The sequence below is a fragment of the Rhamphochromis sp. 'chilingali' genome (genome assembly GCF_963969265.1).
Source record: "Rhamphochromis sp. 'chilingali' genome assembly, chromosome: 5".
Taxonomy (NCBI): Eukaryota; Metazoa; Chordata; class Actinopteri; order Cichliformes; family Cichlidae; genus Rhamphochromis; species Rhamphochromis sp. 'chilingali'.
In genome coordinates, this window is record NC_137932.1 from 3101024 (window position 1) to 3127320 (window position 26297).

Here is a 26297-nt window from a genome sequence, read left to right on the forward strand (position 1 = left end):
CTGAAACCGAATTAGTCGGGGAGGGTAAGAACTGAAAATATGAAATAAACACACGTAAGCTAAGACTCTCTAAAGAAACAGCATTTGTTCGGCTTTTCATTTCGCCATTTGTTGATTCACTCGAAGAGCAAGTAACGTAATATTGGTCAAGTGATCAGTTTGATATCAATCTTTCGTGATGCACCGTCATATTTACATTATTTGTACAGTACGAATGATTTGCTTTGGTACCTGGTCGAACTTAAGCTCTCCTTAGTATGGCTAGTTCCGTTTCTCCAACAGCGCACTCACTGCTGGCAGCAGCTGTCCCGCCCCCTCGCTCAGTTGCTTAGTGTCTGAGCTCGAATCATACCAATATCAGGGGGGGATTCACGCACAGTCGTAAATTCCCACAGTGTGCACTATGTGCTTCGAATATTGTGTGTACTTTTTGTTTTATACAGTTGTCAGCCAGGCATCTAACTATGAAAAATTACACTCCAAAAGACCCCGGGCTTCTGACAAAATAACCCGGGCTTAAGCCCAGTAAGCCACCCCCACGCTCCGCCCCTGCAAATGAGGCCAATGTGGAGATGTTTTGTCATTAATGCAGGGCACCACGTCTGGTGAAAACCAAAGACAGCATATCTGCAGAAACACCGTGGTGGAGGGGTGATGATTTGGGTTTGGTTTGAGCCCTGCAACCACTGATTCAACCATGAACTCTGTATACTAAAGTATTCTAGAGTCTAATGTGAGGCCAATTTGTCTGTAAGATGACGGTTGGCTGAAACTGGGTCATACAGCAGAACACCAACCTCAAGCACAGCAGCAAATCTTCAACAGAATGGCTGAAAAAGGATTAAGGTGATGCAGTGGCCCAAAGTCCAGACCTCAATCTGACTGAAAAACCTTGGCAGGGCTTTAAAAGAACCTGAGTGAACTGAAGTAACATACAGAAAACAATAACTTAAAGTTATGCTACAAGCTACAGAATCACAGGGAGTATTTAGCTGCACAGAGTCCAGCCTGAAAGCTTTCTTTCTGACAGGAGTCCATATAAGAAAACATTTTAATATCATGACAGGGAGATGAAAAAGTCATATCTATGAAGCTTAAACCACTAAATGAAATTAAAAATAAAATAATTTAAACAAATAAAATGTATTTTGCGGCTAAATGTTTTAGCTTACAGTCGGCAGGTGATGTATATAAACTGCTGGCCTGTTCTAGAAATCACATTTCACTTAAATCTTTTTGAAATAAGTGACCTAAAAAAAGATCCACGTAAATCAGAAACCATAGCGTATTAAACCGCCTTAGATTTTCACACTGGTGAATTCACCCAGCACACTGTTACTAAAAAGCAATCAACAACTCGGCTTAGCATGTCAAAATAATCCCACAGTGTGCGTATATATCACCACCCACGTCTGGAGATAGTAATCATGGATCTCCTCTTCTAGCTTTGTGTCAGCCTAATCACATGGATCGCAATACTGGGTCCTATAAATAGGATGCTGCACAGGCTCATGCTGCTGGGACTGAGAGAGAAGAAATCAGTTTAGGAGAGTTAAAGTAACAGTTTATACGCTCACTTAGTCACAGCCTTTCAGCCCGCTTAAGCACCGCGCAGTGTGCTTAATGCTCAGCCAGCACATTTACACGAGCGAACATAAGTGCGCATTTGAGTCACAATGCCCATTCGCATCACTCAGCGCGTCGCTTCTGTACGCGTGTCTTCATCACATCTACGTGAGATTCTGTGCTGACTCAAGCAATTACCCGGCGCTCCTGGAAATGAGTGTAATCGCATGAACCGAGAGAGTATTTCCCGCTTCGCCAGCAGAGGGGAAAAGGCAGGCGGGATCTGATGTGTGAAGCACATCTATCTCTGTAATAAGCACAAAATTGATCCTGTTTTATGTTTCGAAGGAATTCCCTGCCTTTCCCCCATTTACAGTTTGTTTTAAAAGTTGTGATGAGTCAAAACTGCATCTGCGTCACATCGTGCGCTGAAGTTTACAGGGCGCGGTGCCACACAAGCCTGCTCCTGCTAAACTTTTGGTGCATTAATTCAATTCATATGGCTCATGGGGTGACCTAACATACGTATTCTAAGGAAGCACTTTTGCGGCATAGCCTACATTCATCTTAGAAATTCTGCTAATTACATTTTTATTATTGTTGGTTATGGTCATGGTATTTACCACATAAAAATAATTACAATAAAAACAGCTTTCTTTTCCTTGTTGACATTTCATGGGTTCATATTTTCCAGCCAAGTGTTTTATAGCAATGTTGATTCGTATTAGTAGATTAAGAGCTCTTGCAAATTAAAAATTTCTGTTTTCAAATTCCCAGCATCCAAGGGGATAAGAGCACATTTACATGCGGTTTGAGAGCAAGTTTGCCTCATCATGGACCGTGTACGAGCATTTCACAGGAAAACCGTCTTCAGAACCTCAGTTGTTCAAGAAAATAACTGATGTCAGAAGTGGGATTCGAACCCACGCCTCCAGGGGAGACTGCGACCTGAACGCAGCGCCTTAGACCGCTCGGCCATCCTGACGTTGAGTTACCCAAAAATCACATTCCCTTCTGAGTGTGACTGAGTCCATCGACCCATCTACTATTGTTTGGTATGTTTCATAGCTGTAATAATGATGCTTATGTACTGTACAGCTTCATGCAGGCGATGACTCTTGCTTGTGTTACTCAGAAATTTAGGCTCGCCAGATTAGAAATTGAACCAATTTTCGAGAGTCGGAGACAGGGGTCGCTGTTGGATCGTATTTCTAATGCTATAACATGAAATTATATCAAGCCCAAGCCTTCTGTTTTCATTAGCGCTTTATGTAACCGAGGGATTATTTATGATTATTATTACTCAAAGTACCTCAGTCTTTTTCAGTCAAGCATGTAGGTTTTGATCTGTGAATATTAATATGCCATTTTAATTATGATGACTCGGAAGTTAAATGTCTTAAACTGTTTATAAGACGATTATAGCGTTTACCTAGTGATAACTATTGTGACTATTCATTTAATATTGATGTAGCACGAGAAATGTTTTGCTCGTCGTGGTAACACTACGTAGTTGACGAACAACAAAAAAGCCAGCTAATAATTGAACCTGTACAATTTGAGTTAAGCGAATCAGAATCAGAATCAGAAAGGGTTTTATTGCCAAATGTTGAGCAGGTTTACAACATTAGGAAATTGCTGCGGTGCTTCAGTGCAAACATACTGTCATAAATTACGCTTAAATAGACATGAAAATAAAAATAAGAATAAGAATTAAAAGTGCTAAGTAGATAGATATATACATGAGTGCAGGTGGTGATCAGTGCCAAACATGACTGACTGAAACATTCTAGATATAAATGTTATTTGCCACCAATGACACGGCCGTAAATCCGTCTCTGTCGATCAACATGGTTATTAGAGAACGAAAAGAAAAAACAGCAACAATGTAACATACCTGAATTTTTTTTTTAAATTATGTTGAAGGGATTAAAAGGTTGTCCCGCGACAGGCCCCAGCGAGGATCGAACTCGCGACCCCTGGTTTACAAGACCAGTGCTCTAACCACTGAGCTATGGAGCCTGTGCTGGTATCGCCAGTCTTAAAACAGCTATTTATTACTACTCCTGAGGAACACGGAAGTGGTGAACGAAAGGAAAAACAAGTCCGTCTTCTTTCAGGCTGGGGCTGCCTAACTGAAAGAGCAGCAATTTTTAACCCGGACATATATCAGACATTTTTTCAGGATGGCAGTTTTCAGCGTATTTCTGACTTTAGCAACTCCATCACTTACATTTTTCTTCTTTCTGCTTATCGTTGCATTTCTTGCATACTGCTTGTATGTTAGACACATTCATATGAAATATGACCACATACCCGGCCCACCGAGGGACAGGTAGGTGAAGCCGTCGTCGAAACCCCTGTACTGGCATTACCAGAGAATGACCAGCTGTTTTTGTCCTCAGTTTTCTTCTGGGACACTCACCGTCGTTTTTGAGGATAATGAAAAATGGCGGAGTTGTACACGACAAATTTCTGGAGTGGTAAGTGGAGCGTAAACGATGTTTTTGTGCGGTTTTTAAAAAGTTGTGATTAATAATATTTAAAGGTCAGCATGTCCTTTACAGGGCCGAGAAGTATGGGCCTGTCTACAGGATAAATGGTCTTCATTACGTTGTAGTGTGCGTGTCCAGTCCAGAGGCAACAAAGGTGAAACAGTGTGAAAGTGCTGGGCAGAAATCCTGCAATTGTTAAATTGCCAAATAATAAAAAATAACTACATTAAGCCTAACTCTCGATAATATTTGCATAAATCCAATTTCTTGCAATGTTTCATTTCATTTCCCACACCCATAAACTACACTCTTCCTACACTACTGACACTTTATTCACTTTTAGTCACTTAGAGTTATTTATTCACCTTCAGTCACTTTAATTTTAAAACTGTATATACTGTATATTCTGTGTATTTATTATTTCACTCCTATTTCCTGTTCTTATTGTTCTTATCTTCAACATATGCTGAACATTGTTTGTTAATTGCCCCTTGGGGATAAATAAAGTCTTCTGATTCTGATTCTACTTTATGTTTGTGGATTCAGGAAATCCTGATGTCCCCAAAGTACCCCAAAGATAAATTTGTTTACAAAAAACTCTTCAGCCTATTTGGTCAAAGGTAAGACTGCCTTATCAGGCTACTTAGGTTGCTTCTCTACATTAGCATCAGACTTGTTTATTTACATTTTGCTTTATCAGTGGAACAAAATTAAATTCTCACGATAAAATGATGTCTTTTCATGAATAAATAACCAAACTGTTTTAAAGTCATCCAGCTCTTCAATACACTACCTCTGCTGATTTAGCCAGCGCAGATCTGGTGTGCACTATAATATACTTTAAAAAATGAGAAATGTTATATATTTTTATGATTATTCCATTTGAAGACATTTTGAAAAAATGCTTTTATTTTAACAGCAATTAGGAATTGGGTTTTGTGAGAATGTTTTCTCAACTTCCTTCTTTGAAGGTTCTTAGGCAATGGCCTGGTAACAGCACGGGATCATGAGAAGTGGTACAAACAGCGCCGGATCATGGACCCTGCGTTCAGCAGCACGTGAGTTATGCATTTGTTGCTTTATAAGGTATACCTTGCCTTTACCAGGCTGAAACCACTTTTGCCTTAAGAACTGCCTCATTTCTTCATGGCATACATTCAACCAGTGCTGGAAATACGTTTTGGTTGATTTTTGGTATTTTGGTCCATATGGCATCATGCAGTTGCTGCACATTTGTTGGCTGTGCATCCATCATTCAAATCCGCCACATCCTAAAGGACCTCAGCTGGAATTAGAGAGCTGACTGTGGAGCCCATTTGAACACAGTGAACTCATTAGCACGGTTAAGAATCAGACTCTGAATACTTTATTAATCCCTAAGGAAACTATTTGGATTACAGTTGCTCCAAGACAGTTACAGTAACAGACTACACTAATTAAATAATACAACATGTTACAGAATTTACAAATTTGACAAATAGCACAAATTTATCAAAAATCGCTCAATTTTAAATATCAAAAATATTGACAAAGAATATTACAGAGATGGAAAGAGGTGGAAGAAACCAGTTTAAGAGGATTTGTAATGAGTAGTTACTCAGTTTGTAGCAGTCTGGACGTTCTCATCCCATCTCTGGCATCAACAAGGCAATTTCACCCAGAGAACTAGTAGAAACAGTAGGGAGATAGTAGCAGATAGTAGGAAGGTTTTTCTTTTTTCTGTGCAACAGTATCCGTTAATTCATTTCTGTGATAGTTTGTTGGGATGTCTTGGATGTGCTGCTTCTCCGTCTAAAGCTATCATTACTTCCAGGTATCTGAGAGGTCTAACTGGAACCTTCAATGAGAGGGCAGAGAAACTGATGGATAAACTTGCAGATGTTGCTGACAGTAAAAAAGAAGCTAATATGCTCCATCTTGTCAACTGTGTCACCCTGGATGTTATTACTAAGGTATTATATTGCAGTCATTTTTACCCTTCCAAAGGGTGAGTGTGTGTGTGCATATTTGTGTATACTTTTTTCTTGATAAATTTCAGGTTGCCTTTGGGGTGGACTTGGACCTCTTGAAGAATAGTTCACCTTTCCCTAAAGCCATTGAGACATGTCTGAAAGGAATGGTTTACTACCTTAGAGACAGATTTTTTCAGGTATTACTTCAGCGTTTGTTGTTATGCAGTAGTTCTGCCAACAACATTGTTATCTGAATGCCATCCTAAACCTGTCAGTTTTCCATTCCAGTTCAATCCAAAGAACAGAGGATACATTAATGAGGTGAGGGAAGCGTGCCGCCTGCTCCGTACAACTGGAGCTCAGTGGATCAGTGAGAGAAAGACCGCCATGCAAAACGGTGACGAGGTCCCCAAAGACATCCTGACACAAATCATCAAAACTGCAAGCCAAGGTTGGAGTTCCCAAATTTCACATTAGACTAGACTAGATAAGAGCAATAATATAGAATCTTGTTGAATCTGTGTGAAGAGCATAAAAACGAGTAAATAAACACACTGAAAAAAAATGATAGGACAGCATAAGTTCAGTGTCTCCCATATGAACTCTCCTTGGAGGTTTGTGTTAGTACCTGTTCATGATGAGAGCACATCTTAACATGGTAGATGTCAAATCATTTATAGGTAGTTTTTTATCATTTCAGAGGACAGCATGACTGAAGAAGATGAGGAGTTTATGCTGGATAATTTTGTGACATTCTTCATTGCTGGTGAGTCTCTGTTATTTCATCTTTGATGTTAGAAGTAGTGCCCTGTGATTGACTGGCGATCTGATCAGGGAGGATAGTGCCTTTTTCTCAGTGACAGCTGGGATAGGTTAAGAAAACAATTAAGAAAATGGACTGATGTATGAAATATTACACAATAATTTGGGCCTGCTCTATCTTTGTGGAACACCAAAAGGTTTGCTGTGTTAAAAGGCGCACAATGCAGTCACCACTTTAAGCATCAATTTTTAACTTAATGCCAAATGGTTTCATCTTTATAAAATGTTATCTATTGCAGGTATTCACAACATACATTCATTTTCATGGACTACTGACCATCCAGATGATGGATGTATTGTTATAGACTGTATATCAAAGATGGAAATAGCTTTTGTGTCTGTGGCGGGGCGTGCAATCACGCATTGTAATGGGTGCTGTATTTGTGGTTGCGATAATGTTGAGCAGGCAGCGGGAGAGCTGCAGCTCTGTGAGCATTGTGAACAGCAACCGTGTGAGTCAATAAAGTATGCTGCAAAGCATGAACTTGCACCCGGGTCTGCCGTGGTCATTTACAGTGTCTTAAAAGTGAACTTTAAAATGGAAGTGAATTAAACCTGCTTTCTTTCTGAAGCCCACGAAATGGCGATATATGCGGTTGCTCCTGTTCCTATAGAAGTCTATGGAAAAATGACTTTTTCCATAAATGGCTTTCAGTGGTGCTGTTTTTAATGTGATTTTGTAAAACCTGCAGAGTTTATAGGCTCAGGCACTCATCCTGGGTCAACACTGAATCAAAAACCAGTATGCTAGCCATACTGTCTTTGAGGAGAAGGTGGCTGGGGCCGATCTGTAGTATTAAACAACACATTCATTGGTTTGTCAGTCAAATGTCAGGTGTGTGGGCTGACCCCCTCATCATCACATCCTTTTCTTTTTGGAATCAAGATGGTGGAAACTCTCATCTTGCAGCTTTGCAATCAGACCAGTGAATGATGTTACAATAGCTGCATACATCTTTTGTACTGCCTAATGTCGTGTGTAATTTATGCTATTCCAGGCCAAGAAACAACAGCCAATCAGCTGGCTTTTGCAATCATGGAACTTGGAAGACATCCAGATATACTGGAGAAGTAAAAAGTCAAAATATATTGCGCGACAGTTTCCACTATAGCAAATAGACTTTGGTTTCTTATGGAGTTTTCTCATTTCTCAGAGTGAAGAAAGAAGTGGACGATGTTATTGGGATGAAACATGAAATAAGCTACGATGACCTGGGCAAGTTGGTCTACCTGTCACAGGTACATGTGGCAATTTGAAAATTGTGGTACTATTTTTCTGTATCTTAAAGTATCCTTGGTCTTCTGCATTAATGAGATTTGTGGTTTTAAGCATTTTCACTGCTCTGTTGAGTAGAACGGTGTTATATATATATATATATATATATACACAAGATGTGCCGTATGAATTGTATACATCTTCTCCCAGGTGTTAAAAGAGACTCTGAGAATGTACCCCACAGCTCCGGGCACATCTCGTCATATTGCTGAAGACATGGTGATTGATGGGATCCACATACCTGGAGGAATAAATGCTTTAGTGAGACATGTATTTTTTGATGTGTTTCTAGCAAAGCAGGAAATACACTTCTGTATAAACATCAAGATAAGTAAATACAATATTTTCTAATGTTTAGTTCAGCTCCTATGTGAGTGGGAGACTGGACAAATTCTTCGAGGATCCACTGAAATTTGATCCAGACAGATTTCACCCAGATGCTCCCAAGTAAAGAACACACTGTTTCACCATGCTGACATGTTTTACATAATAATGTTTGTACACCCATTATTATCTCAGATAAAATGAGTTAAATTGTTCAAAGTAACTGAGGCTGTCTCTTGTCTGTTCAACAAGGCCTTATTACTGCTACTACCCTTTTTCCCTCGGTCCTCGTGCGTGCCTGGGAAAGAACTTTGCTCAGGTGAGGATGACAACATAATGTGAAGACCCGCTCACCTATAAACACACTGACTCATCTCTGTGGGCGCTGTTGTGTTTTTTAGATGGAGGCTAAAGTGGTGATGGCCAAACTGCTCCAGAGGTTTGACTTCACTCTCGTCCCAGAACAGACCTTTGACATCCTGGATGCTGGCACACTCAGACCAAAGAGTGGAGTGTTGTGCACTTTGGGTCACAGGGATTACAAAAATAAATGATCTTAACGGACTTCACATTGGAACAGGTCATAGGTATCTATATGGTGGGGCAGAGTTTTTACTCTTGTCTGAAAACTGATTTTTTAAAGAAATCCTTGTAATGAAAATAGTCTCATGTATGATCGTAATACACGCAATATATTCATATGAAATGCTTATAACTATTTTTATGTCTTCACTGGAATAATCTATTATTATTATGGAAACATTTTTGAGGAAGCTAGGATCAATACCATTTGCCACTGTATGTATGTACACACATATACACACACATATAAATATACACAGACACATACTGTGCAAAGCTAATTTCTTTTATTTTGCTTAGAACATAGGAACTTCTTTTCTGTTAGTAACAAATTTCCTAAATATAAAAGACACTTTCAAAGCTGTCTGTTATGTGCAGACACATCACTGATTCATCACTTGAGTTATAGGTGCCTATTGTATGCTTGAATGATTAATACCACTTTAAATAATTAAAGGAAAATCTGGCTCCTTGTAAGCAAAATATGGAGAGAACTGCAAAATGTATTGCAGTTGCTTTTTCATAGCCACTGCCTGTAGCACTCATTTAAACATGACTTTTGTGTAAATGAAATAAAACTGAAATACAATGTCTGTTTTGAGAAGTTGCCCCCTTTCTCTACCTCAGACAAACTGTATACAGTAATAACATGAATTAACAAACTGTTATTAGAGAGTGAAATCTCAGAGGCACACATCCTATGTGCCATTTTTCTTAACGGTTTAGTTTTTCACAAGAGGTTCCTACTAATGTTTCAGAATAAGAGCCCAGTTAAGAAAAGCTCTATTACTGTCTGGTGAGCGCTTTTAATTTGAAACAAATCCAGAAAGTTTGCATAAACGGCGTAAGGTACGAAATTTCACAGCGGGAGAGGTTCAGAAGTCGTGATGAAAGACTGGTGGATGATGAGTTTATTGGCTGTCAAACGAAAAGTGAAGATGTCAGACATTTTCATCTGCTGAGATAAATAAACGCCTCGCACTATAAGATGAAATGAATGCATTTTATTTGCTTTTATCTTGTTTCTTGTGTTCTTGATGAAGAAGACTTGAATATAATGTTAATATGAACAAAGCAGAGTGTTCCGGGACTCTGATCTCTTAACCTTAAGTAATTAATAAACCTGCAGGTGCCGACAGCTTTTAAGGTGGAATGCATTTTATTTACTAAAGATGATGCTTAGAGGCAGATTTACCAAGTGTGTGCGCCAGCTCAAAGCCCTCTATTGGCCTGAAATTCAGCTTCAATTAGACGCCTTTCTCTTCCCAAAATATTGCGCTCTGAAAGCACAACTTCTGCAAACACATATGAAATACAAAGCCGAAAAAAGGCCCACTCCTTTATGTCGCAAAATCGAAACTGCGCCTGTTTAATAAATCCCAGCAGTAGCCTTTTTAAACTGTAGAGGGTTTTTGCACTTGTTCACAATGTTCGCAAAATAACAGCACGAAAGCTGTGACATTCAGTGCGTCTCCGTGGGCTCTCTTCTCTGAAGTACGCTATGTCGAACTTCCGCCTAATTAGATCTGGCTGTGTGCGGTCGGTATTTGGAGCTGCTCCCTTGTTTTTCCTCCCAAAGGGTCGCCACAGCCACGGCGGCTGGATCTCCCGTTAATGCGAGTTTAGAACGACGACACTGGGGTAAACCAGCTTGTGACCTCACTGAGGCTTGTTTGTGTCTCCCCTCGGTCTTGAACCAGGGATCCTTCGCGGTGTTATAGAAAGGACAACCATCTTTGACGCAGACGTCTACGGGATATTTCTCAGGATGGCAGTTTTCAGCTTACTTCTGTCTTTGGCTGCTCAGACGCTAACTTTTCTCTTCTTTCTGCTCGTCGTTGTGTTTCTCGGATACTGCTTGTATGTTAAACACATTCATATGAAATATGACCACATACCCGGCCCACCGACGGACAGGTAGGTAAAGTTCTCGGCACTTTTGCTGACACTGCTCGACGCTGACCACTTGATTTCTTCCCCAGTTTTCTCTTCGGACACTCAGCATCGCTTTTGAGGATAATGAAAAATGGCGGAAATATGCACCAGAAACTTCTGGAGTGGTAATTTGAACGTAAACGATGGTTGTGTGTAGGAGTGATTAATAAATAATGATAAAACGTATCATTTATGCGGTAGTATGTCTTTTACAGGGCGGATGAGTATGGGCCTGTCTACAAGATATATGCTCTGCATTACGCTGTAGTGTGTGTGTCCTGTCCCGAGGCAACAAAGGTAAACTGTGACAACAGCATGAGTGTGTGCAGTAGCGGTTTTTGATACGGGCGACATGGGTCCGAGGCGGCATCGCAGTGGGGGGCGGCATCACGGGCATCGGCAAAAAATAAAAACAAATTGCTCGTATTCATGCTGCCCCGACATCATGCCAGCGCGTATTGGGAATGGCATAGGCACCGATCGGTTTTCTGTCGCCCATTTGCTGGGGCGCCAAAATAATACCACAAAATAACAGAAAATAACTTTCTCATGAAAATACGGTTATTTTCAGTAATGACAATACAGTTTGTTGCCCTAATTTTACATGGGATTTTGCCTTTTTCAAGTGCTGTTAAACATTAAATTAGGAACATTTTAATGTGATTAAACAATAAAATTAATTGTAAAAAAGGCCAATGAATGCGGCAATATGAATAATAATAATACTTAAATGTACAGAAATATACAGTTAACAGTTGGTTTAAATAATAATGGATTGCTTTCATATAGCGCTTTTTGAGACCCTCAAAGCGCTTTACAATTCCACTTTATAATTCCGCCAGAGGGAGTGTTCGCCCAGGCACGATCAGGGGCCCGTTCTTCGTACGTCGCTTACTACATCCAAGATCAAATCATCGCGCTAACTCTGAGCTCGCTATTCCGGTTCCCCGAACACACCTGTTGTTGACGATTAGTATAGCTGGATGAAGTAATGTGAGATCACTGGGTGGCCCAACAGGGGCTACGCATCGATAGTAGAAACATTGATCGGCAACCCTTTGATTGGTCGGCGAAAATGTCGAAGGAGCGCGCTCGGTATTTTTCGGCAGCAGAGCAAGAACTCTTGAGTGAGGGATTTCAGGAGTTTCAGAGTTTAATTAAAACGCAAGGGAACACTGCAAAGGCTGCAAAAGCAAGGAGAGAGGGCTGGCAGAAAGTTGCTGACAAATCAAACTCGTAAGTAATTTAATAATAACAATAATAATGGAGTGGATCTATATAGCGCTCTTCAAGGCACCCAAAGCGTTTTACAATGCCACTATTCAGTCACTCTCACATTCACACACTGGTAGCTGTCACAGCTGCCCTGAGACAGAAGCCAGGCTGCCATATCGCGCCATCGGCCCCTCTGGCCAACACCAGTAGGTGGTAGGGTAGATTTATCATATCACACTATATTATCCAATATTATATTACATTATATTATATTACATTATGTTATATTATATCCCCTTTCACATTAGCGCCACAACAGGACCCACTAGAACATGGGAACAAGTAAAAGGGAAATATAAGAATATTCTACAGAATGGTAATATTTATCACTTATATTGCTTTTCGTCTCTTGGAAAGAGACCCTGGAATAATCTGTTTGTTTGTTTATAACAGCAACCAAGAAAAGGGGCAGCGCAAAAAAAGACAGGTGGTGGTCCTGCACCCCCTCGTCAACAAGTTGGTTAAGTGAATAATACCCTCACGGGAAAATCGATATCTCTCTATGAGCACACTGTCGCGCTGAGCTAAAGGATCCTGTCTGTCCCGCAATATACGCTGGATTCTGAGGACTCTCCTTATCAATCTTGCACCTTCCGCAATGGGTTGCTCGCGTAAACGGACAGGATATGGCTGCAACAGGCTTCCCAAATCCACGTTCGCTTTTATAGCCGTGGTCTCTCATCTTGATTACACGAAGTAAATTGCAATTACTACTCTGAAATCTGAATTACATCTGTAATAATCACATACATGTAATAGAATGTTAATAGTACATTTCCCTTTTTTAGGAAATGACCTGTATGTATCTGTGTGACATCAATAAAAGGATCAAGTGCTGCATTATCTTTAGTTACATTGATGTTATTTATTTATGGTACAACAGTGGTAAAATATCGCTGTTGCTTTCGTATACATGAAGCGGAAATACCTGAGTGGCCGCGATCTAATCCTGTTTACATAAAGTAAACCTGCTCCCGAGCAGGTTTACGCTTACGGCTCTGTTGCTATGACAGCAAGTCCCGGATGGGCTTCGAAGAACCGAACGATCCAGGATCACGCGAAATCGTCAACAGTCAAATCCGGCTAACTTACTTAGCGAGGTACGAAGAACGGGCCCCAGGGCCCTGTTTCAGGAAGCCGGTTTGGAAAACTCAGAGTGAAAAACGACACTCACGGTTGAGTAACCCCGAACTGTCCAACTCGGAATATTCCGTTTCAGAAAGGCTGATAACAATTAGTTCAATCAAGGCGGAGTTGCTTTAACCCCAAGTGAAGCGCGCGGACGAGGATACATAAAGCCCTGATAAGCGGAGCACAGAGTAAGCGAGTCACCATGGAGACGGAGGGAAAGAAGGCGCGGGCGACGTATTTCACAGCGCTCGAGGCGGAAATTCTGATGGCAGCATATGCCGATAACATGCACATCATGCAGAAAAAAAGCAACACAGCCGCAGCTGCAAAGGAAAGGGAGCACGCATGGCAAAACATAGCCGACAGAGTCAATGCGTGAGTGTTAATATAAACATTGATCTAGGGATTTCCACCCATTTAACACGTTATTTTATCATATGTTATTTTATTTGTTATTTTATACATTTTATTTTGTGATGTGATGTGAGCGCAGGTGCAACCCAACAGGCCCCAAACGTACCTGGCAGCAAGTAAAAATGAAATACAAGAACATAGTCCAAACAGGTGAGGTGTAATTGTATCATGAGCCATAGTGCTTGGTCTGTGTGTCCTATGTAGATCAATTGCAGTTAGAGGCCACAGTAATTTCCCCCCTGTGAGCACTTATTGAAACTATCTGAGCACATTACAAGTACATACTTGCTTACTCTGTATGCTCAAATGTGTGCTGTCACAGCCAACAGAAAAAAAGCGGAGGCCCGGAAAACAGGTGGGGGTCCTCCACCACCACCACTCACAGAGGCTGAGCAGTTGGCCCTCAGCCAAAACAGTGGGCGCCCTGTGGCTGAAGGCATCTCTGCGGGGACATCCTCTGAGTCAATAACCCCGCAAGACACAAGTGCCTACATAAGGGGTAAATCCAAAACAATACATGGCGTGCACACATCCATTCTGCACAGTCACCATGACCAAAATGAACTATGTCGCAGTGCAGTTACTGTCCTACTGACAGAGAATGACAGTCATCAAACAGTTAGGTGAATAGACAACACTGAGACACTTGGGAACTGTTAACGTGCTGCACGGGTGAGGGCCCAGGGAGAGACTCACACACACCGAGCTGCAGTGGTACGTCTTTATTATGTGCATAGCGGTGTCCGTTAATTTTGCATACATGCGTGTGTGTGTGTCAACCCCCCACAGGGTGAGCTCCCTGTTCCCAGAGACAGAGCGAGTAGTACATTCCGTACCCTCCCCAATGAGTGTAACATATGAACATATACCTCAATGCAACATAGAGCTCATAAAGGCGTTCCCACCCTGACACCTACTGATTTTGCCTTCCCTCAGTGTCGGTTGTCTCCGAGAGCACACTGACAATGAGGTGTATGGTGATTGGTATGTCTGGTAATTGCCATTTGCGCCCACATAAGTCATGAGTGACCTGTATGAACCCCATATTCCCCCAGTTGACGGTGATGGTGTACTGCATCTGGTGCAGCCCCCTGTTGAGCCAGACCGACATGCAGTTGTGAGTACTCGTAATACTCCACAGACTACATGTGTCAACAGTAGAACAGCAATGTTGTTAAATGTCTCCACCACAGGCATATGATGACGACACAGTGACGGCTGCTACAGAGGAGGCCGCATCAGTGCCACACTATGAGGTATACAGTGTACAGTGGAAAATATAACAACTGACTACAATGTGGCACTATGATGACACCATGGACCTACTATGTCCCCGGCAGAGTGATGCTGCAAATGAGGAGGAAGAGGGTCCAGCCACTCCTACAACGAAGCTTTCCGCAGTGGGTTGTCCAGCACACATTCACAACCAACCTAAGTAGGCATGTACTATGGATGCCAATGCTATGTCCTTTGTTGCAATAGCTCCCTGTGAAGCAGCTGTATAGAACATATCTGGCCAGGAGGATAAGGAAGTGTGATATGGAAATGGTGCACCTCCAGCTGCAGATCCAGAAGTCGAAGCTGGAGATTGTACTGCTGGAACAACAGTTAAGGGTGGGTGGAGTGATCATAGATGGACGAATCATGTCAGTGTTCGTACAACATACTAATATTCGCATTTATTCATTGTGCACAGGACATACAGGGTGACCAATAAAACAAGTTGACCACAGTATCTGTGTATTTGTCTCGTGACATGTTGGGTTGCCGGGTCACAGGAAATGGTTGTGGCATATGGTGTCTCTGACTGCTCGCCCATCCTGTACGTTCGTGGGTGGGTCAGGATGTTCATCATGTGGATCACTGCTGTCGTCTGGTTCAGCTGGACACTGTTCACCTCTAATCGTGGCAATGTTGTGTAGGATCACACATGCCACAATGATGTCACATGCCCTTTCTGGGGTGACTCTGAGTCCACGAAGGCACTGGAACCGGGCCTTGAGCATTCCGATGGTCATCTCAACTCTGGCCCGTGTCCTGCAATGGGCCAGATTATAACGCTGCTGTGGGCCCGGTTCAGGGTCAGGGTAAGGGGTGAGCAAATAGGGTAGACATGGGTACCCCCTATCACCGAGCAGGTGGCCAGTGAACTCTCCTAGGACAGAAGAATACATGTCAGTGCAAACGTCCCTGTGGCAATTGGTCTCTGTATATTTCACAGTTACTTCGACCCACCATGTCCAAATCTGTTGCTCAGTGTACATTCTCGGAAGATCCGTGAGTCATGGACAGAGCCTGGCCACTTGGCTTCCACATTTGTGATGATGTTGGCAGCATCACATATGATCTTCACAGTGCAGAGAACACAAATTAGCATCCGTTACCATGATGCCATCACTTGTTGGTGTGAAATGCTACAGGGAATTATGTACCTGTACATTGATGCTGTGGAAAGACTTCCTGTTCACAAAGTCTCCTTCATTTGCTGAGGGTGCAATGATTGGGATGTGGGTGCCATCTATACAGCCAATCACGCCTGGGAACCCTGTAAATTTATGTACCATTTAAGTAGTAGTTCAAGTATCACCACATCATACATTACGTTTAGGTCCTCCTGATACCTGCAATTTTGTGGAATCCCTCTTTGATGAATCTTGTGGGTCTGTGACCGGGGAACACCACAAACGAGTGCAGGAGACGTTTCAGTGCTACTGTGACATTCCTGACTGCCCGACAGACGGTAGCCTTGGAAACGTGCTCAGCGTCACCGATATTGTACAGGAAGCTCCCGTTTGCAAAGAAACGGAGTGCGGTACAAAGAATATGTAATGGACTGAGCGCATGTCCGCGATGTGTCACATGCGTAATATATGGCCTGAGGATGTTATCCAAATAACTTATTGATTGTGCTGAGAAACGGTAACGTTCGCACAGGAAATCATCAGGTAATGATAAGATGTCCAGACGCGCTCGAATCACTCTCTCCCGGCGGAGAGCTCTGCGGAGAATTTGGGCTTCGATATCTACCGGCTCTTCAAGGAAGGGACACGCCATGTCTGACACTTCCTACTGTCAGGTTTCCGACAAAGGGGCGGAGACAGTCAGGGTTAGTTGTGGTAAACCTGCTAGGGGGCAGGTTAGCTTCACGGCGTGTGTCGTCATAGTGACTCACTCAGGCTGCAGCTGAACTCGCTTTGTGAAACCGAAAACCCAGAGTTTTCGTTAACTCAGGGTATACTTACTCAGTTTTTCCACTAAACCGGCTTCCTGAAACAGGGCCCTGGTGTTGTTCCAGGATCAACATTGCAAGTGACCAATCAGAATGTTGTGACGTCATACTTTTGCGACTTCGGGAAAAACCGCCGTAAAACAAAAAACTTAAGCTGCGAGAAACCGCCTCTGTCCGCCGATCAACGGACCCTGACCCTAACCCTTTAATAAACGCTAAGCAGAATTGATATTGTCCTTGGAACATTGGAATTTCATAAATGCACGAATGGCTTGGCGCGCAAAAGAATAACGTCACAAGAATGTGATTGGTCACTTGCAATGTTGTTCCTGGAACAACATTTACTATGCTGTTCCAGGAACAACAACGCGACGATATCAGATCATCCGTTCGCCCAGGGTGCCAAACAGGCTAGGACCGCCGCTGAGTGTGTGAAAGTGCTTGGCACAAATCCTGCCCTTAACTTCAAAGTGTGAACTACTGACATTTTGGTTTCACTAAGCATAACTCCTGATAATATTCGTATCAAATCTTCTTTCTCTAAAAAAAATTTTTCTGTCTTTCTGCTCCTGGCTTCAGCAAATATTGATGTCCACAAAATACCCCAAAGATAAACTTGTTTATAAGAGACTTGCCAACCTGTTTGGTCAAAGGTAAGACTGCCTTATCAGGCGCTTTTTTGTAGCGATGCACCAGTTCTAAAAGGCTGTGCTGTTACTGATATCGTTTTAACTTCAGTTACTGGCTGGAATTGATCAACAAAGGCAGATATCAGTAGATACCAGTGTGATACTTTGCATTCATTTACCAATATTTAGAGGTGGAGTGAGCTTTGCAATACTCTTATTTGTTTAACACCTGGACTAAGATTAAGACTCACAGGTATAATACAGACCACCACTGTACTCAGTGTTGGGAAGGTTACTTTTGAAATGTATTCCACTACAGATTACAGAATACATGCCCCAAAATGTATTTTGTAATTGCTTAATATATAAGTAATATACTTTGGATTACTTAATATATTATCATGCTTTTTAACAACTAATGAATGTCCTATTGCTGTGTGATTTATTACTATTACTGAAGGCTACTCACCATACCATTAGCAACTAGATGTTTAAATCTTAATATAAATGAGTAACAGTAGGTGGACATTAGGTAAGGCTGCACTTTTTGCAGCGATCTCATATAGAAAACTATTCCGCGCGTATATAAAACAGGTCTGTGGCTCTGAACCGTAGTAAAGGACCTCTGGCTAATACGTCGGGTTCGTGTCGGGCTCGTAGCCAAAAACTAGCTTTACTTTGTTGTCTGGGTCAACTTTGGTAGCGAGAGACAGAGAGAGGCGTTGAAAGGCTGCTTCAATGGAACTTATTGTTTCGGAGGAAAACAGGAACACAGCGTACAGTCGAGTCTTAATAGCTTACTTACAACTGGGCTCGTCAGGCTCTCTGTTTGGCTGCAGTGGTTATTATTATATTTACATGCTTGCAGCTCCCGTTTCTGCTCGGTGACAGCTCGTACTTTTCCACTCACCTTTTTCTCCCTCCCTCGCTTACAGACACATAACGGGTATGGCAGTCCATTCTCCCTGCAGCACGGACTACACTGCCCATGAGGCTACATGCTTTAGGGCTATGCATGTAACACTCTGCTATTGCCTTCATATTAAATCATTTTTTGAATATTTCTTCACGTCATTATGAGACGCGAGATTGAGACACGGGCATTTGAGCCTCTTAATGCGTGTTTTGTTTGTTTCCACCGGTGTGGAATTACCAAAGATAGAGAGGGCAGAGCCGAACATATGAAACAGGAAAAGACCGCCGTGTAATCCCTTTATTTCAACAAAGTAACTGTATTCTAAATACCACCCTTATAAACAGTAACTGTAACCGAATACAGTTACTCATATTTTATGTTTTAAATACGTAACAGCGGTACATGTATTCCTTTACTCCCCAACACTGACTGTACTGCAGAGATGGGAATCAATGACGTACTAATACTTTATCACATACTTAAGTAGCCTTTTTCCCTCACTGTGGAGGCAGTCTGAGAAAGCTCGGTGAGTCCATCAGGATCGCGTCGTTCTGTCATGTATTCGCTGTATGGCAGGCAGGATGTGGATTCAGGAGACAGAACATAAACTCAAATCTAGCAAAAATAATCATAAAATCTCAAACAATAACTGGGCAGGAACGAGGAATCCAAACACTAGGAATTTTCTGGGAAACACAGAATAAGGTAATACGCAACCATGAGGGAAGAGGGGCAATGTGGCAATGAACAAAGGGAGACAGAGATAATATATACTCACAGGATAATAAGAGAAGACAGCAGATGGCACGCACAGCTTAAAACTATAGGAGGACCAGATAGGAACATTTAGATTAGATGCAACCTGAATGCCAACAGTAAGCAAAACTAACAGTAACTAAAACTCAGAGGAATAAAATAACGTATTTTGTCGACTGTCTTCTTTGAAGGCTCTTAGGCAACGGCCTGGCAACAGCACGGGATCATGAGCAGTGGTACAAACAGCGCCGGATCATGGACCCTGCATTCAGCAGCCTGTGAGTTTCACAGTTATCACAAAAAGACAAAAGAGTTTGTTTGTTCAACCACTGATTTTTTTCCAAATGAATTTCTGTGGTAGTTTGTTGGCAGGTTCTGGCTCCTCCGGTTAAAGCTATCATTACTTCCAGGTATCTGAGAGGTCTGATGGGAACCTTCAATGAGAGGGCAGAGAAACTGATGGATAAACTTGCAGATGTTGCCGACAGTAAAACAGAAGCTAATATGCTCCAGCTTGTCAACTATGTTACCCTGGATGTTATTACTAAGGTTTTATATTACAGTCAGTTTTACAGCTTTTACAGCAGTCTTTATCCAAATAATATTTCCTCATGTTTGTGTTTTTCCTTGATAAATCTCAGGTTGCTTTCGGGGTGGACTTGGACCTGCTGAAGAACACTTCACAGTTCCCTAAAGCCATTGAGACATGTTTGAAAGGGATGGCTCACTACATTAGAGACAACTTTTTCGAGGTATTACTTTAGTGTTTTTTGATGAGCGAGATGAGAGATGAGATAGCCTTTATTTGTCAGTTGCAGTTGCCCACAACTGAGATGACAGACCTTGCCGACCGTACATAGAATACACAAACATCACATTGGGGAGACAGGTCAGGCTAGGTAGCAAGGAAAAAAAAAACATCGAAATGTGTAACACAAAAGGATAATCCAGGAATGCACAGATATCAACACACCATAACACAATAAAACACAGACAAGCAACATGGGAGAGTATTCCAGTGTGTACATCTGATCTGGGTCCACTGCAATCTTCGATTGCACCTCCAGCTGATCCGGTGTCCACATCGGATGGGAGGTAAGCATGGGAGGAGGCGTTGGATTCGGGGGAGGGAGGGTGATAGTGAGTATCAGCGTACATGTTTTGTGCGTGTGTGTGTGTGTATCCCATGTTCAGCTGAGAGAAAATGTCACCACGCCCGGTTAAGCATCAGTCAACAGTCTCCAGTTGACCCAGGTGGCCTTGAATGAGGTACAAAGAGTTCGACAACAATCCTGTTATCATGGGAAGAATTTGTTGTTCCAGTCAGCTTCGACCTTGGCAGACCTTCAGCTGGCGCCGGTGGGATAGCCACATGAGTGAAGCTGGTGAATGTTTGGGTTTAGCGCAAACAACGGCATCCAATTTTTACAGTTGGTTTAATGTCCATCACTGGTCACCAATTATCTCAATTCCCATTGTTCTTCTCCAAGATGTTATCCATATTGCGTTCAAAACACAGTCTGAGTACTCCCAGCCCTGCCAATCGTCTATCATGTTGGCCAGCCTTATGGGATTTTGAACAGCTGTAGCCGCTTCTTGTTCTTCGATAAGCCAGCTCCAAGCCAGCTCCAATCAGCCCGAACTCCGTTATCGTGGTTCCAAATTGGTAGATGTCGTTCAATGTCCTCCGTCGAGTGTTGCCAGACACACGACGCAACCGACCATGGAGTATCCGGCAGCAAACGTCTCCGCAGGACAATCGGGCTCTCCCAAGCCTAGCAGGTTGTCAATTCCATTACGGGACCAGTTGATCAAATCCATAATTCTTTAGGTTTTAGAGAACAAGACCGAGAAACTCTTTGAGGGTTAGAGTTAGACGAGACTAGACAAACACCTAGAAGCAGCAGCAGAGAAGATAAGGGAGGGAGAGGGGGAGGCGTCCGCCTCCTCCAAGAGCCAAAGAAGAAGAAAGTATGTACTGCAAGTCTTGTTGCATGGAATGTTAACTTCTTCAATCTGCCATTCCAGTTTAATCCAAAGAACAGAGGATACATTAATGAGGTGAGGGAAGCGTGCCGCCTGCTGCGCAAAACTGGATCTCAGTGGATCGCTGAGAGAAAGGCCGCCATTGAAAACGGTGACGAGGTCCCCAAGGACATCCTGACACAAATCATCAAAACTGCCAACCAAGGTTGTAATCCCTAAATTTCACATTTGAATAGACTCAGTAAGCCTTGAGCATTGATTTTAAATTGCTGTGAATAGTACACACAAGAGTAAACAAATACACTGAGTTTTTAGTTGTGGCGAGTGGAGTGTTCTTTGTTGTGGTCTGCGTGCTGATGCTGAAGAAGCGACATCATGCCGATGACACCAGCAAACTAAATAAACTGATCAGGAAGGCTGGCTCTGTGATTCGCTTGAAAATGGACACTTTGGAAGCTTTGCCGAATATAAACAGATGACTGATAGAGACATTAACACAGAAGACATTGTATCATCTGACGTGTAATAAATGAAAAAAAGAGAAGGAAGCCAAATATTAATTTATATGTCAATTTTCTTATTGTTTCAGAGGAAATCATGACTGAAGAAGATGAGGAATTTATGCTGGACAATTTCGTGACATTCTTCATTGCAGGTGAGTCTCTGTTATTTCGTGTGTCTCCAGCAGACTGTGATACTGAAGAGCATAAGCGGTTAACAAAGTAGATGGGTAGTTGGATGGATCTGTGAAATGTTACAAAATAAGTTGGATGTTGTGCTTCCTTCTGGCACACTGCAAGGCTTAACTGCCACAGCATATTCGTCCACATATATGAAGCCCCCTTCATCAAAGACTGGTTTAAATCCAAACACTGAACCTTGGGGTACACCAGAAGTGACCGGGAATAGACGAGAGTGGAATGCTTTCAGTTGAATAAACTGGGAGTGGTCAAGGAGCTATGGTTGTAACCAGGTCAGGGAGCTGAACAGGATGATGAATGAGTGACTGGACCAGAGACTGGACTACAGACTGAACTGACTGGAGTGGGTCAGAGATGCCGAGAGAGGAAAGTCTGCTTAGAAGGACAGAATGAGAGATCGTGTCGAAGGCTGAGCTCAGATCCAAAAGGACGAGAATGGTGAGAAGACCAGAGTCAGCTCCGACTCGAAGATCATTAGTGACTTTAAATAAAGCAGTTTCTGTACTGTGACATGAACGAACACCAGACTGAAATCTCTCGTAGATGTTATTATTATCCAGGTGTGAATGAAGTTGAACTGCAACTACTTTTTCAAGTATTTTATAGATGAAGGGTAAATTAGAAATTGTACGGCGGTTGTTAAAGTTGTTAGGATCTAAAGAAGGTTTTTTCAGCATGGGAGTGACTGAAGTCTGTGAAGGTTCTCAGTCATCCAGGTCATCGTAGTCAAAGGAGCTTGCAAAGAAGGGCGTCTGGACTTCTTTAAGTTACTTGAAGACGTTTCACCTCTCGTCCGAGAAGCTTCTTCAGTTCTAAGGTCAAATGGTGGAGAGTCCCAGATATAAACCTAGTGGGAGTGACCCCCCACAGAGGGACAAAAGGACCCCCTGATGATCCTCTAATCGCCTGAGACAAAGAGGATCATCAGGGGGTCCTTTTGTCCCTCTGTGGGGGGTCACTCCCACTAGGTTTATATCTGGGACTCTCCACCATTTGACCTTAGAACTGAAGAAGCTTCTCGGACGAGAGGTGAAACGTCTTCAAGTAACTTAAAGAAGTCCAGACGCCCTTCTTTGCAAGCTCCTTTGACGAAGTGACTGAAGCAATCTTGACTAAGGAGGGGACGACACCGGTGGTGAGTGAAGAGTGAATGATAGCAGAGATGAGTGGGAGTAAGGAAGAGAGGCAGGATTTCACAAGCCCTGTAGGCATAGGGTCAAGATGACATGTGGCAGGCTTTGAGTTACATATAAACTCAGAAATATCAGATAAATCAGGAAGATGGAAAGTGGAAAACGGCTCAAAATAGAGAAAAGGTTCTGGAGAGGGGGTAGACACAACAATTGAACTGAGTTGCTGGTGGATGTTATTGATTTTTGTAGTCCAGAGCAGCATCAAGGAGTTACAGGTTTCTTGTGCCTTGTTGATTCGAGTCTTTATGCTGAAGTACATGGTATTTGTAGATTTCTGCATCAACAGGAATCTAAATAATGGCTTGCTGCTATCATGAGTGTGCAGTGCTCTTGGCTTCACCGTCTGAGCTGTCTTTTGATTGTGACCCCTGTCTTTTGATTGTGACCCCTGGTTTCAAAAATGCTAAGCAATGGAGGAAATGCTAAACTTGAAACTTGAAAAACAGCAGCTTCTTTTGTATATAGTGTATGTTGTAACATTTTATTGAGCTTCATGGTGGTAATATTCAATTTTGATACATTTGTGCTATTTCAGGCCAAGAAACAACAGCCAATCAGCTGGCTTTTTGCATCATGGAACTCGGAAGACATCCTGATATACTGGAAAAGTAAAAAGTCAAAATATAGCACATAACAGTTTCCATTAGAACAAGTGAACTTTGGTTTCTTATGGAGTTTTCTCATTTCTCAGAGCGAAGAAAGAAGTGGACGATGTTATTGGGATGAAACGTGAAATAAGCTACGATGACCTGGGCAAGTTGGTCTACCTGTCACAGGTACATGTGGCAATTTGAAAATTGTGGTAATGTTTTTAGTGTGATTTGTAATCTCATGTTCACCCATGGATTCAAAATTAGTCAACTGACAATGAAAGACTGCATCAACAGTAAACTTAGGCTCTCAGTCTTGTTTTTATAAAACAAGATGCACCATAAACGTTGTAATCTTCCCCCAGGTGCTAAAAGAGACTCTGAGAATTTATCCCGTGACTCCGGCCACATCTCGTGATATTGCTGAAGACATGGTCATTGATGGTGTCCACATACCTGGAGGATTTGTTGCTGTAGTGAGTCATAGATATTTTTTTTTTATGTGTTTCTAGCTTCAAAGCAGAAAATAAACTTCTGTTTTATAATAATGGATTGGATTTATATAGCGCTTTTCAAGGCACCCAAAGCGCTTTACAATGCCACTATTCATTCACTCTCGCATTCACACACTGGTGGAGGCAGCTACAGTTGTAGCCACAGCTGCCCTGGGGCAGACTGACAGAAGCGAGGCTGCCATATCGCGCCATCGGCCCCTCTGGCCAACACCAGTAGGCGGTAGGGTAAAGTGTCTTGCCCTACAAGACAGTTACCTGGAATCAAGACGAATAAATAACCTATTCTCATATTTAGTTCAGCTCCTATGTGAGCGGGAGACTGGAGAGATTCTTCAAGGATCCACTAAGATTTGATCCAGACAGATTTCACCCAGATGCTCCCAAGTAAGAAAAACACTGTTTCACCATGCTGACTTTATTACGTTTAATGTTTGCACACACTTTATTATCTCAGACTAAATGAGTGAAACGGTTCACAGTAACTGAGGCTGTCTCTCGTCTGTTCATCAAGGCCTTATTACTGCTACTACCCCTTTGCCCTCGGTCCTCGCTCGTGTCTGGGAAAGAACTTTGCTCAGGTGAGGATGACAGCGTAAGTCAACATGAAGACCCGCTCACCTATAAACACACTGACTCATCTCTGTGGGCGCTGTTGTGCTTTTTAGATGGAGGCTAAAGTGGTGATGGCCAAACTGCTCCAGAGGTTTGACTTCACTCTTGTGCCGGGACAGACCTTTGACATCCTGGATGCTGGAATGCTCAGACCTAAGAGTGGAGTAATTTGCTCTTTCGCTCACAGGGAATAAAAAGAATAAATGGCCATAAAGCACCAATACATTAGAAGAGGTCATAGTAGTCTATAGAGTAAAACTGGGCTTTTATTCATATCTAAAACTGTCACTTAAAAAAGAAGAAGAAAACCTTGTAATGAAAACAATAATGGTGTGATTTAAATACATAGCATATTCATATGAAGTTATGTCGTGTTTTTTATTTATTACAATAATGAATATAAAACTACTTGTTGGCCAACAGGGAGTCTGTAGAAACTGTGCTGCTGTTGGCTGAAGACAAAGGAAGAGTAAAAGGGGAAGGTATGTTTGGAGGCAGAGAGAGAGAGAAGGTAGGAGTGGAGGTGAGAGTAGGAATTTAAAATGTAGGGACTATGACTGGTGGAGGTGGTGTGACAGAAGAGGATCCTAGGGATGGAATGAGGTGGAGGCAGATGATCTGGAAACTACTAAAGGAAGCAGGAAAAAGAAGAGGAAGAAATCCTTTCTGATGCAACAACAAAAGGAGTCTTGTGTCTGTGCGAATGACCAGATCTTTTGCTTGTGTTAACCACTACACTTCAGAGCCACCCATTACAATAGTCAGTATATAGAAACATTTCTGAGGGGCGCTGGTCTCTAAGGTATTGCCATTTGTTACTTTTATACACTGCTGATATATATTTTTTAGTTTATATTATGTAGTTGCTTTTTCATAGCCATTGAACCACAGAAGCTTTAGTGTCTGTAACTAATTTAAGCACAGGTTTTATGTAAATGAAAATAAAACTGAAACTTTAATGTTTGTCAGTGTGATGTTATTTGTGTTTGCGGTGTAGTGATTTCTTATGTACCCAACTTGCTCTTTTAATGCAATTACCAACAGTGTACACATGGGGGCGCTAAGCTCCTGCACAGAAACCTGACTTTTAAAGCAGAGGCAGCACAACAACCACGATCAAGACTATCGATTAAAATGTTATCCAATAAAAGATCAGTTTTATTAAACGATTCAAAATCACAGATATAAAACAAACACTCAATATACCTACAATATTGATCGATTTCCCCGCGCGCAGTCGATCTAGAGCTTGATTGATTCCTCCATTAAAACTCGTGTTCACACTAATAAGTCCAGCAGCACGCATTAAAAACCGGCACCTACCATAATAAATTATTAGATCTGCAGACTGCAGATCTAATAATTAATCTCCAAAGGTCTGGAACTTCCCACAGAAGA

General features: G+C 42.1%; 3 protein-coding genes across 5 annotated transcripts; 2 read left to right on the plus strand and 1 right to left on the minus strand.

Moving 5' to 3' along the window:
• The first annotated feature begins 3654 nt into the window (after window positions 1-3654).
• Window positions 3655-25616, plus strand: LOC308397053 (uncharacterized protein). Its single transcript, XM_080882774.1, has 30 exons — window positions 3655-3901; window positions 3972-4049; window positions 4134-4215; window positions 4608-4681; window positions 5033-5119; window positions 5875-6013; window positions 6100-6210; window positions 6302-6464; window positions 6714-6779; window positions 7834-7906; window positions 7990-8074; window positions 8262-8372; window positions 8470-8558; window positions 8688-8754; window positions 8837-8987; window positions 10685-10934; window positions 11000-11077; window positions 11168-11249; window positions 17581-17654; window positions 19494-19580; window positions 19713-19851; window positions 19944-20054; window positions 21331-21493; window positions 21878-21943; window positions 23718-23790; window positions 23874-23958; window positions 24138-24248; window positions 24583-24671; window positions 24799-24865; window positions 24953-25616. Exons 1-30 carry the CDS (start codon window positions 3753-3755, stop codon window positions 25091-25093), a joined length of 3141 nt encoding a protein of 1046 aa, XP_080738900.1. The 5' UTR covers window positions 3655-3752; the 3' UTR covers window positions 25094-25616.
• On the plus strand, window positions 13353-15605 carry LOC308397149 (uncharacterized protein). 3 transcript variants are annotated; one of them, XM_080882916.1, is made up of 7 exons: window positions 13353-13733; window positions 13852-13922; window positions 14095-14271; window positions 14828-14889; window positions 14966-15028; window positions 15113-15172; window positions 15255-15601. In XM_080882916.1, exons 1-7 carry the CDS (start codon window positions 13561-13563, stop codon window positions 15480-15482), a joined length of 834 nt encoding a protein of 277 aa, XP_080739042.1. In that variant the 5' UTR covers window positions 13353-13560; the 3' UTR covers window positions 15483-15601. The 3 variants fall into 3 exon arrangements, with proteins under 3 accessions (XP_080739042.1, XP_080739044.1, XP_080739043.1); XM_080882917.1 differs by having other exon boundaries at window positions 13633-13739; window positions 13851-13922; window positions 15255-15605; XM_080882918.1 differs by lacking the exon at window positions 14095-14271 and having other exon boundaries at window positions 15255-15604.
• LOC308397150 (putative nuclease HARBI1) lies at window positions 15545-16485 on the minus strand (the record flags this gene model as incomplete). Its single annotated transcript, XM_080882919.1, has 3 exons — window positions 16205-16485; window positions 16008-16119; window positions 15545-15927 (listed from the first exon to the last, which is right to left on the minus strand). Exons 1-3 carry the CDS (start codon window positions 16334-16336, stop codon window positions 15545-15547), a joined length of 627 nt encoding a protein of 208 aa, XP_080739045.1. The 5' UTR covers window positions 16337-16485.
• Window positions 25617-26297: the final 681 nt, after the last annotated feature.

What these genes read in the sequence shown, in the direction of transcription:
- LOC308397053 (XM_080882774.1), top strand. Translation starts at nt 3,753, where the DNA reads ATGGCAGTTTTCAGCGTATTTCTGACTTTAGCAACTCCATCACTTACA. An exon ending in CCCGGCCCACCGAGGGACAG is followed by an intron (nt 3,902 to 3,971) that starts GTAGGTGAAGCC and finishes TTTTGTCCTCAG; the next exon opens with TTTTCTTCTGGGACACTCAC. An exon ending in TTAGAGACAGATTTTTTCAG is followed by an intron (nt 6,211 to 6,301) that starts GTATTACTTCAG and finishes TTTCCATTCCAG; the next exon opens with TTCAATCCAAAGAACAGAGG.
- LOC308397149 (XM_080882916.1), top strand. Translation starts at nt 13,561, where the DNA reads ATGGAGACGGAGGGAAAGAAGGCGCGGGCGACGTATTTCACAGCGCTC. An exon ending in ATAGCCGACAGAGTCAATGC is followed by an intron (nt 13,734 to 13,851) that starts GTGAGTGTTAAT and finishes ATGTGAGCGCAG; the next exon opens with GTGCAACCCAACAGGCCCCA. An exon ending in CAAGAACATAGTCCAAACAG is followed by an intron (nt 13,923 to 14,094) that starts GTGAGGTGTAAT and finishes GTGCTGTCACAG; the next exon opens with CCAACAGAAAAAAAGCGGAG.